The sequence below is a fragment of the Leopardus geoffroyi genome, chromosome C2, assembly GCF_018350155.1.
Source record: "Leopardus geoffroyi isolate Oge1 chromosome C2, O.geoffroyi_Oge1_pat1.0, whole genome shotgun sequence".
Taxonomy (NCBI): domain Eukaryota; kingdom Metazoa; phylum Chordata; class Mammalia; order Carnivora; family Felidae; genus Leopardus; species Leopardus geoffroyi.
In genome coordinates, this window is record NC_059333.1 from 123644707 (window position 1) to 123660359 (window position 15653).

The 15653-nt window shown below is 47.5% G+C and overlaps 1 protein-coding gene across 1 annotated transcript in view; it reads right to left on the minus strand.

Moving 5' to 3' along the window:
• Positions 1–11792, minus strand: part of CLSTN2 (calsyntenin 2) — a 615839-nt gene extending 604047 nt beyond the window's left edge. Inside the window, exon 1 of the mRNA XM_045503479.1 lies at positions 11053–11792. Within this exon, the coding sequence (XP_045359435.1) occupies positions 11053–11161 (109 nt within the window). The 5' untranslated portion in view covers positions 11162–11792. The remainder of the gene's footprint in view (positions 1–11052) is intronic.
• Positions 11793–15653: the final 3861 nt, after the last annotated feature.

A 15653-nucleotide genomic window follows, 5' to 3' on the forward strand; every position in this document is an offset into this window, starting at 1 on the left:
GTTCAAAGAGGAAAAAATTAAAAAAAAATGCTGTATTCATGATATCCAATTAGAAGAACAAAATCACTAAAAAGTCTCAAAATTAATAATCAAGATATAACCATCTTGATATCTCTGATGATGGTGCAATAAAGCAGAGATCATTGATTTCCCTTTAGAAAAACTACCAACAAAAAGCCAGAAAGGTAAAATCTAGGTCTTGGATTTGAAATTCTACTCCTATTATGAATAATTTCAGCCTCCTCTCCTACTCCAAATGACCATCCATCTCCCACAAACAAAAACAAGCAAAATAAAAACAACATCAAAAAGTGAAAGAAAGGAGGGAGGGAGGGAAACAGGTAGTGAAGGAAGGAAGGAAGGAAGGAAGGAACTAAGGGGAAGGGAGGGGAGGGAAGGGAAGAAGGAGGGAAGCAAGGAGGGAAGGAGGGAAGGCAGGAGGGAAGGGAAGAAGGAGGGAAGGAAAGAGGGAAGAGAGGAAGGAGGGAAGGAGGGAAGGAGGGAAGGAGAGAGGGAAGTCTCTTAAAATACAAAGTCAATACTTCTTTCATTGCCCAGAGTTTCTGTGTATTTCTGAGTGGGGGCTTGTCTTTTAGCTCTTGGCTCTTAGTCCTGATTCTTCACCCCTCCCAGACAGGGTCTGGAGGGAAGAAGCTGGGGCACTTTGCAGTAAAGAGCTACGTGCCAAGAAGTGCTGGCAGAGAACAATGAGCTGAGATTCTAGGACTGTGTGGGCTTAATTTGCCCTTGCATGTGAGCCTGAAGGACTAGAGTAAGTGATTTTCCAACTCCAGCGGAAAGAAAAACAATCTCCCACACTCCAAACTTGTTCTCCACTCTATTTCACGTCTAACCATTAGTGATTCATCCCTTCAGGTTAACGTTGCCCATGGTAGGTTTGGAACCACTAGCTACAGGGCAGGCTATTACCTGACATGAGCTGCATTTCAAAAGGGTCTGGCGTGTGGAATATAGGGAGAATCTGCCCCTAAGAGAGCACCTGTGATTTGAGAACTTGAAGCAGAAAGAGCTGGAAAAATAAACGTTCAGAACCACAAACAACCATTCAATCAAGCTAAGCAAGTGCTTAGAGTCTCCATCCCTCATGCTCTGTAAGCTTGCCTAATGCAAGTCCCCTTCCCTGTCCTATCCCCTGTGGACTGGAGCAAAGACAGTAAGTCTTGCACATAGGCATGGCCCCCATGTTGATGGGACATTCTTGGTGACAAGCTGCAGCAGAAGACCCAGATCCTCACTCAGGAAACTTTCATCTTTCAGCTAGACAGGGAACAAATCTTTCCTCTCTCAGGGCCTCGAGCTCTCTCCCAGCAAGTGAGGGGACATCCGTCTCTACCACCCACCCAGGCAGTCCTGAAGAGAGACCCCAGATGAAAGGGTAAACTCAATTTCCATGTCACTCATTGTTTCTTCTTCCATTCACATCCCAAGGTCTTGTTCTCTGCCCCATCCTCAGTGTCTAGGTCAAGGGTGGGGGTTGTGGGACAACCCAGCCCAGAGGAAGATGACCCAATGGATGCCTCAGTGGAGTACTAAGTTCTCATTACCCACACCTACTTGGAGATGCCCTGTTCGCAGCCAAACCCAGGGTCACTGGGGTACCTTTGATGAAATACATAGAAGTTTCCTTTGAGCATGTGGCCTGAGCATCAGGGAGAAGTGTCTCTGGCTTCAGGGACAGAGCGACATGCTAAGTGTTTTGTGGCAGCCCAAAGAGTGAGCCTGTATACCCACCCATGTTCTCAAGCTCCATAAGTCCAGGATAAACTGTACTTCTGCAGAGGAAATCATAAATAATGCATCCTAAGACCAGGATTTCAATATCTTTGAAGGATTTCATTTCTCCTCCCTTCCAACTTTGATATATGTACTTACTTAACAAGGGTCTGGGGAGGGTTAATTGAATTAATATATGTAAAGTGCTTTGGGTTTGAAGAGAATACGCAATATAAATGGAAGTGTCACTAAAAAGGTTAATCTAATTTACATCTAACACTTTCAGTTCATGGTGTTAATGAACTATATCCTTTTAGAGAGTGATTAATTTATAGAAATGTGATTATTTTTCCTAATGCTATATATGGGTCAGCTTCTCCTATTACTATATCTAACTTTATAGGAGAATTCAGCATTTTATAAATTAAAATCATAAATCAAACACCCCTGTAATGGCTATATTTCATTAATTACAAGGAGACATGCATTAGATTAACATTTATCTGTTTTAATTAATTTGCTGCAATGCAGTTATCCATGCAAATTGGAAAATGACACATCAGCTTGACATATTATTAACAGTTTTGACTGGTTCTTCCCTGAAAATTTATGCACCTGCAGCTGCTGCATTCCTGGGTAACCATGGTGACCACCAGCTGTGTGACATATGCAGGCTGTACATCAAAGAGCTGGGAAGGGACCTAACACTAAATTCAAACTTCTCCTGAAAATATACTTAACTAAAGAGGTAAGGCAGTGTAAAAAGAGAAAGACGCAGGGTTTTGTTTGGGAGAGTCCCCAAGTCTCAAAACAAATTTCTTAGATCCAATCACCTTCTTTTGTGATCCACTTCCATGTGGATACTCAGAACTTTCTTGGGCAGAGGAGGGCCTACTCAAGCAGACCCCAAAGGGGTGAGTGATTTGCCCCCTAACCTCGCACTCATCAGTGGGTCCAGGTCACAAGGTTTTCCTTCATTCTCTACAGTGACCCCTGTCAGACTTGTTTGAAGACTGCAGATTTAACTATATACTACAAGAGACATCATGGGAAAGCAAAGCAGAAGTCACAAAAATGATGTGTGTTTTGTTTTTTTAATCAGCAAAATTTAAGTCAAATTTCAGCCAATTAGGCATTTTTAGAAGCAATGAGAATGGCGATTATAGCCTTTCTCAGTGAGAATTCCAACGGCATCTGCAGGACTTGACACCCTCATACGTTTGGGTTAATGTTCTCCCGACTCATCTATAGAGCTGAGTGTTTTCAACTTTTACAAAGTGAGTGCTGTTAATTGGTTTGGAAAGATAGATAACTAAAGGGGAGAGGCCTGATGAGCAGTTCCTACCAGTGACCTAGAGCAGGAAGGGGCACTCAGCAGGAGAAATTTGCAAGGGCAGAGCCCTCAGGGCCTCGCAGCCAGCATGGGTGGCATCACCCTGGCACACACTCCCGGCCCCCTCCACACTCAGCATTCACTATGGACCTTGGACAGTGCTGGCCACTGGGCACAAAGACATGGCCAGGACGCTTGCCCCTTGAGGGGCTCACAGTCTGCCTAGGGAGGTAGGAAGCCAACAGGCACTCTGATGGGGGAAACTAAAAGTGGTAAAATATGGAGGAACAAGGCCTCCACCTGGAAGCAGCCTTGCAACCCATGTAAAGAAACAAAGCGTTCCTTGGAGAAACTGTTAGCAGCCAATGGGAGTGTTTCTCAGCTTTGGCTGAGCATCAGAAATACCTGAGAACTTTAAAGGAAATCCCAGATCCTAGCCTAATCTCTGGGGGTGGGTTTCAGGCATCGGTGTTATTTAACAATTGTCCTAAGTGATTCTCAACCCACTCAACACTGGGTGCTGAGAATCACTGACACGAGAGGAGAGGGTAGACTCTGAAACTAGACGTGGTGGATTCAATTCCCAGTTCTACTGGTTTACTAGTTGGGTGAACTGGGTAAGTAGCTTAACCTTCCTGGCCTTGGTTTTCTCACCTTTAAAGTGCGGATAATAAAAGCACACATCTGATTGAGTGGCTAGAGGGCTGAAGGAGTATTAATACCTATAAAGCACCCAGATCTCTGCCTGAAACACAGTAAGCTCTTGTTAGATGTTTGTATTTGATGGCTGGAAGTTTCTGGAAAGTTCCTGAGAGGAGGCCAGATGAGAAGTGAGGGGAAAAACCATCAACTTTGATGCAAGACTGGAGAGCTTAGAACTATCTTGAGAGCAACCATCATCAGGAGTGAGGCTCCCTGTTCTCAGAAGGCAACTGGGCCCTCATGAATCCTCACTTGAGAGGCGGCTTGGGTTGCAAGAGTGTAGCCATAAGTTTTCCACAGACATGTCCTGTCCTAGCTTTTGTTCTAAGAATATCTGAGCTGCTAGCAGGGGTTATGGTAGAGATGGAGGAGGCAGACCTGGGAAAAGGACTGGTTTCCTCCAGAATAGGAACTGGTCTCCTACTCCCTCTCCTATCCCTACAGCACCCTCTCCCACCCCAGTGCAATGGCTACAAATCGTGTTATAGGAATTGGATTTCCAGTGCTGGAGCCCCACTGGTAGGAAAGAGTCTGCTTGCTACCTGTGGAAGTAGAGAGCTGGAGACATCAAGGGGCCATGCTGTCCAGACAGTGGACATCACAAGTGGCAGCCTACAAGAGACAAAAACTTGAAGCAATTCCAAGAGTGTGAAGCTATTCTCAAAACCTACCAGGGACCCTACCAGCCCCTAGCATGGATAGTGAAGGATGGATTCATGATGACTGGGATGGAATTTCTTGCAGGCTTGGTGGGACTAGAGTTGGTATCGCCCATCCTGACAGCAGTGTGAGCGAAGGGGTGAGGAGGGGGCCAAATTAAAATTTAGCACTTCCATATGCAAAACTTGCTGAATAAGGCAGTAGCAATGGGCATGGGGAGATGTGGGAAGGTTCTAGATCTTTATGAGAAGAATCAACTGGACACGATGAAGGATGGGGTGTGGTGGAGGAGGAGAGCGAAGCATGCTGGATGATTCCTGGGGCTCTGACTTGGGTGAGGGCACAGAGGTACCCTTTACCCAAATGGAGGCCACTGAGTAAGCAGCAGATTCCTGGAGGGAAAGTTTGGGCATACATGGGGCTGGTGGTACCCCAGAACATCCTAGAGTGGGGGCAGACAATGAGTGAGTCTCAGAGTGGGGCTCAAGATGAGCTACAAGGAAAATTGGTCAGGGCCAGAGATACGCCTGGAGGACTGATGTAAGCAGAAGGCACTGAGCTGGAGACAAGCAAGGTCCTAAGAATGCCTAAGAACAAGTGCCTGTTCCAAGGATTAGAAAACCACTAGGAAGAGGCAGAAGTGGGCTCTGAGTGACATCACCTGGCTCTCTGGTGCTGGATCATAACCAATCACAAGCTGGAAGTCCCCTTGGTCTGCTTTCTGGTGGCTCTGTTGCTGCATGCCCCGCGGGGTTCCTTTATTAACCTATAAAATGGGTATTTGTGAAAAGAACAATTGACACGTATAATCATCCCATGACATTAGAAGAAAAGGAGGCCTTACGGGTAGTCAGGTACCTGCTACTCCATCTATACCATCTCCTCCCACCCTTGCCACACCCACTCTTCAGCATCCTCCCTCCTTCTCCCCAGTGTCCAGCCTTCAAGTATATCTAATATACTTGAAAGTGTTTGTGGTATCCTTTATTCACCCTGCATGCTTACAAAAGGATTCAGAAGAGGGCCATGCTTAACCCAAACGAAAGACCAGCCAGGGAGCTCTTCCTAATGCAGGAGACCCCGACAAGCACATCTCAGACCATGCAATGCAGACAGCTATCTTCTCTGCTTGAGGTCAAGCATGACAGGAAGTGAGGAAGGCTTCAAGCTGTCTGGACCAGAAGAGAGAAGCTATGCTTACTCCTCATGGAGAAGTGAATCAGAGAATGAGGCTTCCAGAGAAACTGACTCTTTCAGCAATTTGTAGTGATACCCAAATGTTCTCAGACACTGAGGAGATGCCTTTTCAGGGAATCAAGAGCCTCCCTGACCTCACTCAGACCCTTCCCCAGAGCAGACCTCATATCATGCTGGTAGGTAAGCCTGGGTGATATGGGAAATCCATGTCAACGACACTGTTCTGGGTTCAAATCTCAGTTCCACAGTCTCCAAGCTGTGAGACCTTGGGCAAGTTACTTCACTTCTCTGGGCCTCAATTTTCTCCTCTGGTAAGATGGGACAGTAATTCTACCTGCATCATAGGATTAGGGTTAAGAACAAACCAACGGACATATGAAATGCTAAAAATAGTGCCTGGCACATAGTGTGCATTCAATAAACATTTGCTCTTTTATTAGCTCTGTAACCTTATGCAGAAATGTATTTGGCCATGGCTGAGCTCCCTCTTCACTCCTGTGTACCAATCATGTGCATTCTTACCACCCTGCATTCACTGTCCTGCCCCTTCCTATCTGCTTACCCAGTGCCTACTCACCCATCAAAACTCCTTTCATTTGCTCCATAAATCTTTCCTGACTTCTCCCATCCTTGCCAATTTCTTCCTTTCCTCCAAGATGTTTCTGATGTCTGTAGTGCACAATCTACCCTTTTCCTGTCAGCTATGAAGTTCTCCAATAGTTCATGTCATGTGTGATGTTTGCCCTAAACAGAATGTGAACTCTTTGATATCTGGAACTTGCTTTATCTTTTTGTTCCCCTCACAGAGAATAACAGAAGACTGAGGAGTAGCTACTGGCTGGTAAGGCTAAAGAACAGGGCCCATGCATATTTACAGTGGCCTCTCACCCAAGGCATCCTTCTCAGACCAGTGTCCCCCCTGCCTTCTGCCTGATGCTCCCGCAAAGCTCATAGCACAACTGTTACAGATGCATGTTTGCCCCCACTCCCGCCAAGATTCATATGTTGAAACGCAACCCCAAACGTATTGGCATTAGGAAGTGGGGCTTTTGGGAGATGAAAGGGGTTAGATGAGGTCATGTGGGTGGAGCTCGAAAGAATAGGAATAGTGCTCTTGTAAAAGTCAGGAGAAAGCTTGCTTCCTCTCTCTGCCATCTACCCTGTGGAGTACAATGAGAAGTCCACCATCTGCAACCTGGACGGGCTCTCACCAGAACTTGACCCTGAGGGCACCCGGAGAGCAACTTCCAGGCTCCAGACCGTGAGAGATAAATTCCTGTTGCTTATAAACCACCCAGTCTACAGGATTTTTGTTACGGCAGCCCCAACTGGTTAAGATGGTGACCCTCTGTTCTCCTACTTAGTATGTGTCTTGGAGCTCAGCAGCCTTCTCCCGATCCAGTCCTCTCTTGGTCCATCTCACATTTATCACGCCAACAGAAATATTTCCACAGGGTCCAGTTAGTGGTGGGCCAGACAACAAATAATACAAATAATCTGTTTCAAGCTGCCATTTGGTTATCATACCTTTGATTACCTCCTTCCATGTAAATATGCATCATCAGAGAGGTTGCCTTAGGCAAAATAAGAATGCTTCTCTGCTTCCTGAACAGCATACCTGGGAAGAAAGTGCTGACAGGGCAGGGAACTCTCTTAACAGTCCAAATCACCCACAGAAGCTCTTCCTCCACAGACCAGAACCCCCACACCTTCAGAGCCGGCCCATGGAGACATGTTTATTTATTTATAGAGCACACATTGTTGAGTCCTTACTCTGGGCTGGCCCTGCATTAAGTGTCAGGGCTTTTGAGATGAATGAGAAGGAGTCCCTGGCCTCGAAGGCATCCAGAGACTAGTGAAAGTGGTAAATGTTCTCACAATTGAAGCCAAATGTGTATGAATGTGCACTTATATTTATATACAGTATTTCCACACACACAATTCACACACACACACACACACACACACACACACAAACACACACAGAACAGAGTTGAGCTGAGAGAAGATATGAACAAAGCTAATGAATTGCCAAGAGGTCAAAAAGGGGATTTCACCAAACCTCAGATGTCAGAACCTAGTGTTTAAGTGACAAATAATTAGTCACTGTGTATTTAGTGCCGTTTACACGCCATGAGCTAAATGATTTCCAAGCCCTCTCCTGACAACCACTGTGCAAGGTAGATTTTTGTATCCCTATTTTATAGATAAGGAAAATTTACCCTAAATTATCTAGCTAGGAAGCAGTAGGACCAGGATTGGAACCCAGGTTTCTCTAAGCCCAACTTTCACTTTACATAGGAGAGGAGAAAACATCTAAAACATCTCAATCAAGAAACGATAGCATTTTAATTGCAAACAGGTATAGTCACTAACCCATCCCTACTGACAGCTCACTTATACCTGGAGACCGGGCAGCAGCATGGCCCTAGAGATACAGGGAGAGTCAGGAGGAGATTCCAGCCCTCAGGGCTCACAGAGCAGAGCTGGGGCCAGACAAGAAGACCAGGCCTGCTAGAGGGACAGCCACAGTTCTCTGGGGGTGACCAGCCTGGGAGACCAGTCGGGAAAGGTTCCTAGAGGAGGCCATGTCTAAGCCTGACTGTGTGATGAGTAACAGAAGGAATTAGGCTGAGGAAAGTGATCTTCTAGTCAGAAGACATAATCCAGAGGATCCATGAGCATATCCCAGTCCAGTAACCATAGCCAATTCAGGATGAATGGAATCTGGTCTTTTCAAGGAATCTAAGAAGAGTTCATCTTTTTTGAATAGCCAAGATATAGAAAGGTAAAGGGAACCAGTTATAATAACTGCCTGGCCACTGAATTCAGAAATCAGGAATACGTTTGCACTGAAAGTTGAGTGATTTGGTGAAAAACCCAAATAGTTGTGGAGAATTATCTCCTCGATTCTCTGCAGCAAGAAGCAAGGAACGCAAAGGCAAAATGAGCTGTGCACACAGACACAACATCTTACAGGAGCCCAAAGCTGGGAAGGCGTGCTTCCAGACAGTTGTCCAAAGGGCGCGTTCAACTCTGCCAGGCAGCGTGACGCCATGCTCCCAATTTTCTTCTACACATGAATACAGAATTGTATTCAGGAAGAAGGCTATTTTTTGTTCCCTCTTCTTCACGTCTTCCTGACTTTTCTCTTTTTCAATGATGGGAGTAATAATGATAAGAACCTTAAAAACAGCAACGTCACTGGCAGTAGGAAGCATACCTTTATTGTCTCACATGTTCTTCAGAGAATCTGTGAGATTTGGAAACATAAAATACAAGTGCATTGTAATAAGGAAAGTCAGTCCTGTAAATAACAACTAACGTGTCATAATAAATGTCTCTGTTTTGATCAATTATTACACATTTGTCTTTAAAAAAAAAAAAAAAAAAAAAAAAAAAAAAAAAAAAAAAAAGAGGCAGCTAACAGCGCTCTTTGCAGCCCCCCAGTGGCTGGAACAGGAAAGAAGGAAGAAGGGGGATTCGCACAGCAACCCTGACCCCTCCAGGGCCAATCAACTTTTTACACGGGAAAGACAAATGGCTTGTTTTCACCGCCAAATGAGTATGTTCTAAGTGAGGAAGATGAAAAGTATTGGTTCAAATGCACATAATTATACACATACACGTGAATCACTGGGAGTCTGGATTTTTTTTTCCTTTTCATCTTTCTCTCTTATCTCTGCAAAGCTTTCTATTCTGACCTGAGAACTCCACAATGCATGAGCACACCGCGTCCTCTACCAAAACAAGCTTTTCCCTTTTCCTTACTTGCTGCGAGCTCCCCCGTTTGCAGACATCTGCTTATAAATATACCATTTGCTCTCCTACAAAATGATGAAAAATCTTCAAAAACATGTCATTTGCCTGTTTAAAACAAAGTGCCTATATGGGGGAAGGAGGGCAAAAGGTTTGGAAGCTCCTTGTTTTTACCAAAACAACAGTCTGTCAGAATGATTCCTATCAGCGACTCCTTTACCACACTTTGAGAAATTTTCATAATGAGTTTTTCCTTGTCTTCCCCAAAAAGAAACTGCTTCTCAAGGATACACGAGGGGGCTGAAAACAAACAAACAAACAAAACAAACAAAAAACCCAGCATGTCTGATTATAGTTTCAAAACCATGTCACCAAAAATGTAAGGTTAGAGAATAAGCAGAAACTCTATTCTCAATATATCGCTCACAAGTTGTGGGAGAAACATCCCCGAGGTCCAGAGGCGGCAAACCGTCTACCTCTCTCTTCACCCTCCAAGAGTAATTAAACCTGGTATACATTCCCTCCCTGAGCCACTGGTAAGCTCTAGTTCAAAGCCAGCTTGCAAATCAGGTTGCCTCTAATAGCCTGTTTATCTACAGGTGCAAACCCTTCCGCCCCCTGATGATGGTCAGACAAGATTCCAGGGACCACGTTGCCCCCCTCCTCGTTACCTGACAAATTTGGCCACAGCCCCCAAGCCAAGCGCACACCCTCCTCGTCAACAGCGCTAAGAATCAACAAGTTATCATTAAGCTGGGCGCTCCAGCCCAGATCTCCCACCACCTCCCCAGAGCCCACCGCCACCCAGCTTCCTCTCCGCTCTCCACTCGCCCCTCCCCTCACGGTCCTGCCCGCACGTGACCTTCTCTTTCAGATCCGCCCTCTGGTCGCCCCCAACCCAGCGCTGTCTCCACGCACCAAGACAGCTGTCAAAGTACGCCCTGCTCGCCAGCCTACAGTCTTCTAACAGCGCCGGGCGTTTACCCGGACCCTGCTTCCGTCTGGGAGGGAGCAGCGGGGAGGTCAGGATCTCCCACTGCACCGGGTGGGCACCTCGGCCGGCTCCAGCCGGAGCGGAGTCGAGTCGGAGAGGCTGTGGGGGGCGTCACATCCTGCACTTCTTCCGGACTCCACGGCCCACCCGGAGGGCGCGCGTTCCCAGGAGAGTCACAGCCGCCCTGGGGGAAACTGGGGCGAGCCGGGGGACCTTCCCTGGAGCCTACAAGTTTCCACCCACCTCCGAGCTGGAGACACACTCCGCTCCCTCCTTTGAAGGCACCCCCGCCGATGCCCTCCCTCAGGGCGAGAGCAGGCAACTGCCTCTTCTCCCGGCGCCCGCGCCCTGCTCAAGCTGTCCGTGGGCTGGGGCCCGCGACGCCCGCACTACGCGTCCACCCCGCCACAGACAGTCCCCAAAGTTGTCCCGACCTCGCAGACCTCCCCTTCTCCTCGGTCCCTGGACCCCGCCCAGGGCTGGGCCGGCGTCTGCAGGTGGAGCCTCTCGGGGTGCAGGGAGCTCACTTCGGGGATCCCGGGCGCAAGAAGCCGGGGTTAGCTGCAGCAAGGGAGGGCGTGCAAATCTAGCGTGAGCCCGGGTCCCCGCGCTTGCACCCGTCAGACCGCCCTGCCTCCCTCCTCCGAGAGGAGGAAACTTCCCCAGCACCCACCTTTAGCCGCGAGGAGGCGGCGCCGCCGGCTGCCCCCTCCGCCGCCGCTGCCGCTCCCCACGCCCAGCGCCAGCAGGAGCGGCACCCAGCACAGCCTCCCGGTCAACATCCTCGCCGCCGCCGCCGAGCTGCCGCTGCCGCCTGCTGCCCGCACCGGCTCTCGCCTTCCGGCGCCCGCCGGGCCGCGGCCGCCTCGCTTTGCCTGCTGGGTGCGCTTCGGACGCCGCCGCGCTCGGCCTCAGCTGCCCGCCGCCGTGCCGCTCGCTCGCTCACCGCCAGCAGCCGCGCTCACTGGCGCGGACCCGGAGCGGCTCCGGCGCTCACCCCGGGACGGCCCGTGACGTCACGGAGGGAGGGAGGTGGCTCCTGCATATTCATGAGACGCGGACACCGGCCCGGCTTCCGCGCTCCCGGCTCCGCGGCTCCGACCCCCAACTTTCCTCCAGCGTCCTCAACCTCCTGGGCGCTGGTGCTCCAGGCAGGACTCGGCTCCCGGAGGACCGCGGCGGGCGGGTGCGCGGAGCCGGGCCGCCCGCGCCCCCGTTCCGTCTCCCCAAATAACTGTCTCAGGGGATGGCAGGCCCCCTCAGAAAGTGGTCACTGGAGCCTGCGAGTCGTCTGTTGGGGCGCAGGGGATTCTGCCCTGCCACGCCCTTGGAATTGACATCCGTGTGGAGAGGGGCTGGCGCGTGTGCTGCGGGTCCTGCCCTTGGCCAGGCATCTGGACGCTTCGTGCTGCCTGGTCTGGGGAGGGCGCCAGGCACACGCGAGAGCTGGAGAGCGTGAGCACTGCTCTGGACCTGCCAGGCAGGGTAAATCTCAGTGGACCTGGAAGGCAATGGCCAGACTCCGCACCATCTTGGAGACGCAGGTGCAGCTGTGGCTCTCCGAGGCTGATGGACCAGATCCGAAAAGCAAACTTGGGGTTCTGGGCCTGCAGAGGCAGCAGTGGGGACATAAACTTCCCTGCAGTACGGTACCTAAGCAAGAAGTTACCACCTTTCTGTTGTCACTCCCATATATCTGAGAACATACCACCTGACGTCATGTCTTGCAACATTTCATGCCATTGAGTAATTATCAGTTCCCTGAGAGCAGGGGCTGTGCATGTCTTGATGATCCCCCACCACCCCAAGGCCACTCAAGGTTCATAAAAGTACTCGATTAACATTAACTAATGGCTCAGAATAAATCCTGGCCATATTTGCTTATATGTAGTGCAAACTTCACACACAATTGCAGGTTCATATGGGATAGATAAGAAGTGCGCCTGGATGGCTCCTCTGTGGGTTAAGCATCTGACTTTGACTCAGGTCATGATCTGGTGGTTTGTGCATTGGAACCCCAACATGGGACTCTCTGCCATCAGCCCAGAATCAGCTTGGGATCCTCTGTGCCTCTCCCCCTCTGCCCCTCCCCCACTCACTTTCTGTCAGTCTCCCTCAAAAATAAATAAACATTTAAAAAGGAATAAAGAAATAAGATAGAGAAATAGAGAAACAAAAGTTACTTATTCATCAATTCAACACATTTACTGAGCACCTAGACAGGGTGTATTACCCTGCCACTAGGCACTTCATTAGAAACTGGGGGTCCAATGGCCAAAAAGAGTTGTCTGTCCTCTTCTTACAGCCTTTGTTTCCTATCTGAGAAGCAAGAGAATGCAGTAAAAGGCAATTACAATGCTTTGTAAATGTTATGGTCCTGCACATTCTGTATGTTGCTAGATATGAGCCTATACAAATCAATTAACAAAATGTATATATTGCAACAGTGTCTAAACAGCATCCTATAATTAATAACGGTTGTTTAGGGTGCTCAACAAAGCCATAAAATGCATTAACAGCCCTCACGCTGCTCAGCCTTTTTGCACCACCCTGGCAGCTCACCCAGAGCCGATGCAGTGGTGAAGGCCAACTCTTCTGCATTTCCAGGCACAAAGAGGTGCTTAGGAATGGTTGGGGGAGGGGGCAGCAGTGAACTGTGGTGGCTGCAGTAGGGCTCAGGCCAGGCATGGCATTCACCTGCAGGTTTCCTCTAACCTACACAACCAACATCTGTGCTATTATTATCATTTCACACATAAGGAAAGAAGGTAAGTTAGGTAACTTCCTTGCCCAAGATCAAAGGGCTAATAAATGCCTAGGCCAACACCAGAATCTTGCCTTTTTTTAGATTTGGGATCCAACTGAGAAAGGATGGCATGGAGAAAGGGAAGCTGACCCAGGCAAAGTCAAGGAAAGCGGCATATACAGGAGAAATATAAATTTGTCTCATTTTCTTCCATTTGCACTCCATCCAACTACATATCTGCCTCTCTTTCATTTTCTCTAATCATTAGACTTACCTTAGTAACTTACCTGCACTGTCCCTTGATATCATTCTACAGAGTTTCATTAGGACCAATTGGTTAGTCCTGAAAATTTTACATGAAATTTCAAACACAGACTAAATAATGATAAAGAAGAGGAAATACAGCTGATTGGAAAACATCCCCACCCCATACAGTAGATCACCAAGAAAGAACACAACAGAGATGTACCAGGGAGCAGTCCAGTGACCAAGCAACACAGCACTGCTAGCCTCCATCTCCTCCCCTACAAATAGGTGTATAATGATGCCTTTTGCAGGAGATGAAGTGCACTAATGGCACTCATTTGTTCATGTCTCCCTCAGTCCATTCCCTTTGGATATACTCTCCCACCCCAAGTTGGGGTTTGGCCATATGACTTGCTTTGGCCAATAGGACCGTAACATGCATGTTTCCTTTTTCTTTCCTGGACCCCTGCCACTGCCATAAGAACAAGCCCAGCATTACCCGCAGGAGGTTGAGAGACTGCAAGGAGCAGAGCTGAGCTGTTCAGGTACCCAAGGCCAGCCAAGGGTCAACAGCAATTGACCCACCTGCTGACCACAAGATGCATGAACGAGCCCAGCAAGATCAGCCAAGCCTGGCCCACACCCAGCTGACTCATGAGAAATAATAAATGGTTGTTGTATTAAGCCACTATGTTTTGGGGAGGGGTTGATTAAAAAGCATTACACCTGCTTCACAAGGTCATTCCAAAAAGTAAATGAGAAAATGTATGTGAGATATTCAGTACGTTGCCTGCCACATAGTCAACATCCAATACATATAAAAATGTCTCCCTCTTAAACCTATTTCCCAAGTCTCTGAAATGCCACTCATAACTGTTTCCTTTGGGAGAAAGCTACCAACCTTGCTGAGGGGATGAAGATGAGTAAGTTCAGCCTTGGACGTACTCAGACCACAAGAGTTTCAAGTCCACGTCATCTGTGTGGAGCACTGCTGTGCCCTCTGCTTCTTCTGGGCCATTGCAGATGCAGAAAGCAGGTAAAGCAACCCACTAGCTAATGTGTCACTCGGTGCCAGGCTTTGCAATGGGGCTTTTACATTCCACATTTCATTTAATCCTTGCAACAGCAGGTATTTTTTTTTCCAGTTTTATTATAACCAGATTACTGGCTTAGAAAGTTTGAGTAACTTATCTACATTCACATAATTATGCAGAATATGAATTAGTGTCTGCCTAATTCCAAATCCCATCTTTCTCCCACACACCATTGTTTTGTAGGAAAAGTAAGCAATGAAAAATAGTTTCATATGAGAAAAGGCAGCTTTGGTGATTTGATTTTTTTTAAAGCTTTATTCACCATCACCTCTGAGTAATAAATAACCGATTGTCACCAAAGTAATAATACAAATCTCCGAATTTGTTCAGGCTGTACCCTTTATTTTTGACTTGTTATTGGCACATGTTCCTTTAAGACCAGGCTCAAAAACCTGTGAGTGGGATGATGTAAGGCCTTGGTCACTTTATGCCCCAAGCCCAGGGTCCCACCTGGTGGTGCAGTAATGCATCTCAGACAATTTATTTGGGTCAATAGTTTTTAATAAATAAATAACTCTCCTGTTTCAGAAAATAGAATCTAACAGGAACAGGCCTGACACCAGCCCAGCCAAACCCTCTCATTTTCACCAGGGTCATTAATGCTTTGCCCAATTAAGCACCAAAACACAGCCCCTGAATAATTTAAGCTGGATAAATGAAGAAAATAAACAAATTATAGCGGCTTTTGGAAACTTATTTTTAAAAAGAAAATTAAGCAGAGGCTTTCTACAGGACCCAGACTTAATTCCATTAAAAGTATTTAACCTTAAAAGAAAGGTTGAAAATCCGATCCTTAAAGAGCTGGAGCTGTTTACTGTTCCCCTCCCCCCTTCTTGGCAGGTAAAGCCAGGTCTTTATGACCCACAAGCATTTGGAGAGGTTACAGAATTTTCAACATCTCTCAGATGTTTTGATGCTAGTGCAGACACTGCCAAAGAAGATTTTTAAAGTTCAAGCATTTCTCTTCAGGAAAAAGCAAGACAAGCTTGTTCGTGACCAAATCCGGTTCATGTTCAACACTGTTTAGACATGAGTGTTTTATGCTTGGCAAGGCAGAGTGCCCCGACTAAAAACAAATATGTCATTGATTATAGCAAGGAATTATTCCAGTATGCTCTCTTGTACTTCCCTTGGACCTGTGTACCCTGTGGTGGTGGTTTAAGAAACAAAACACAAAAAGCAGAGCCA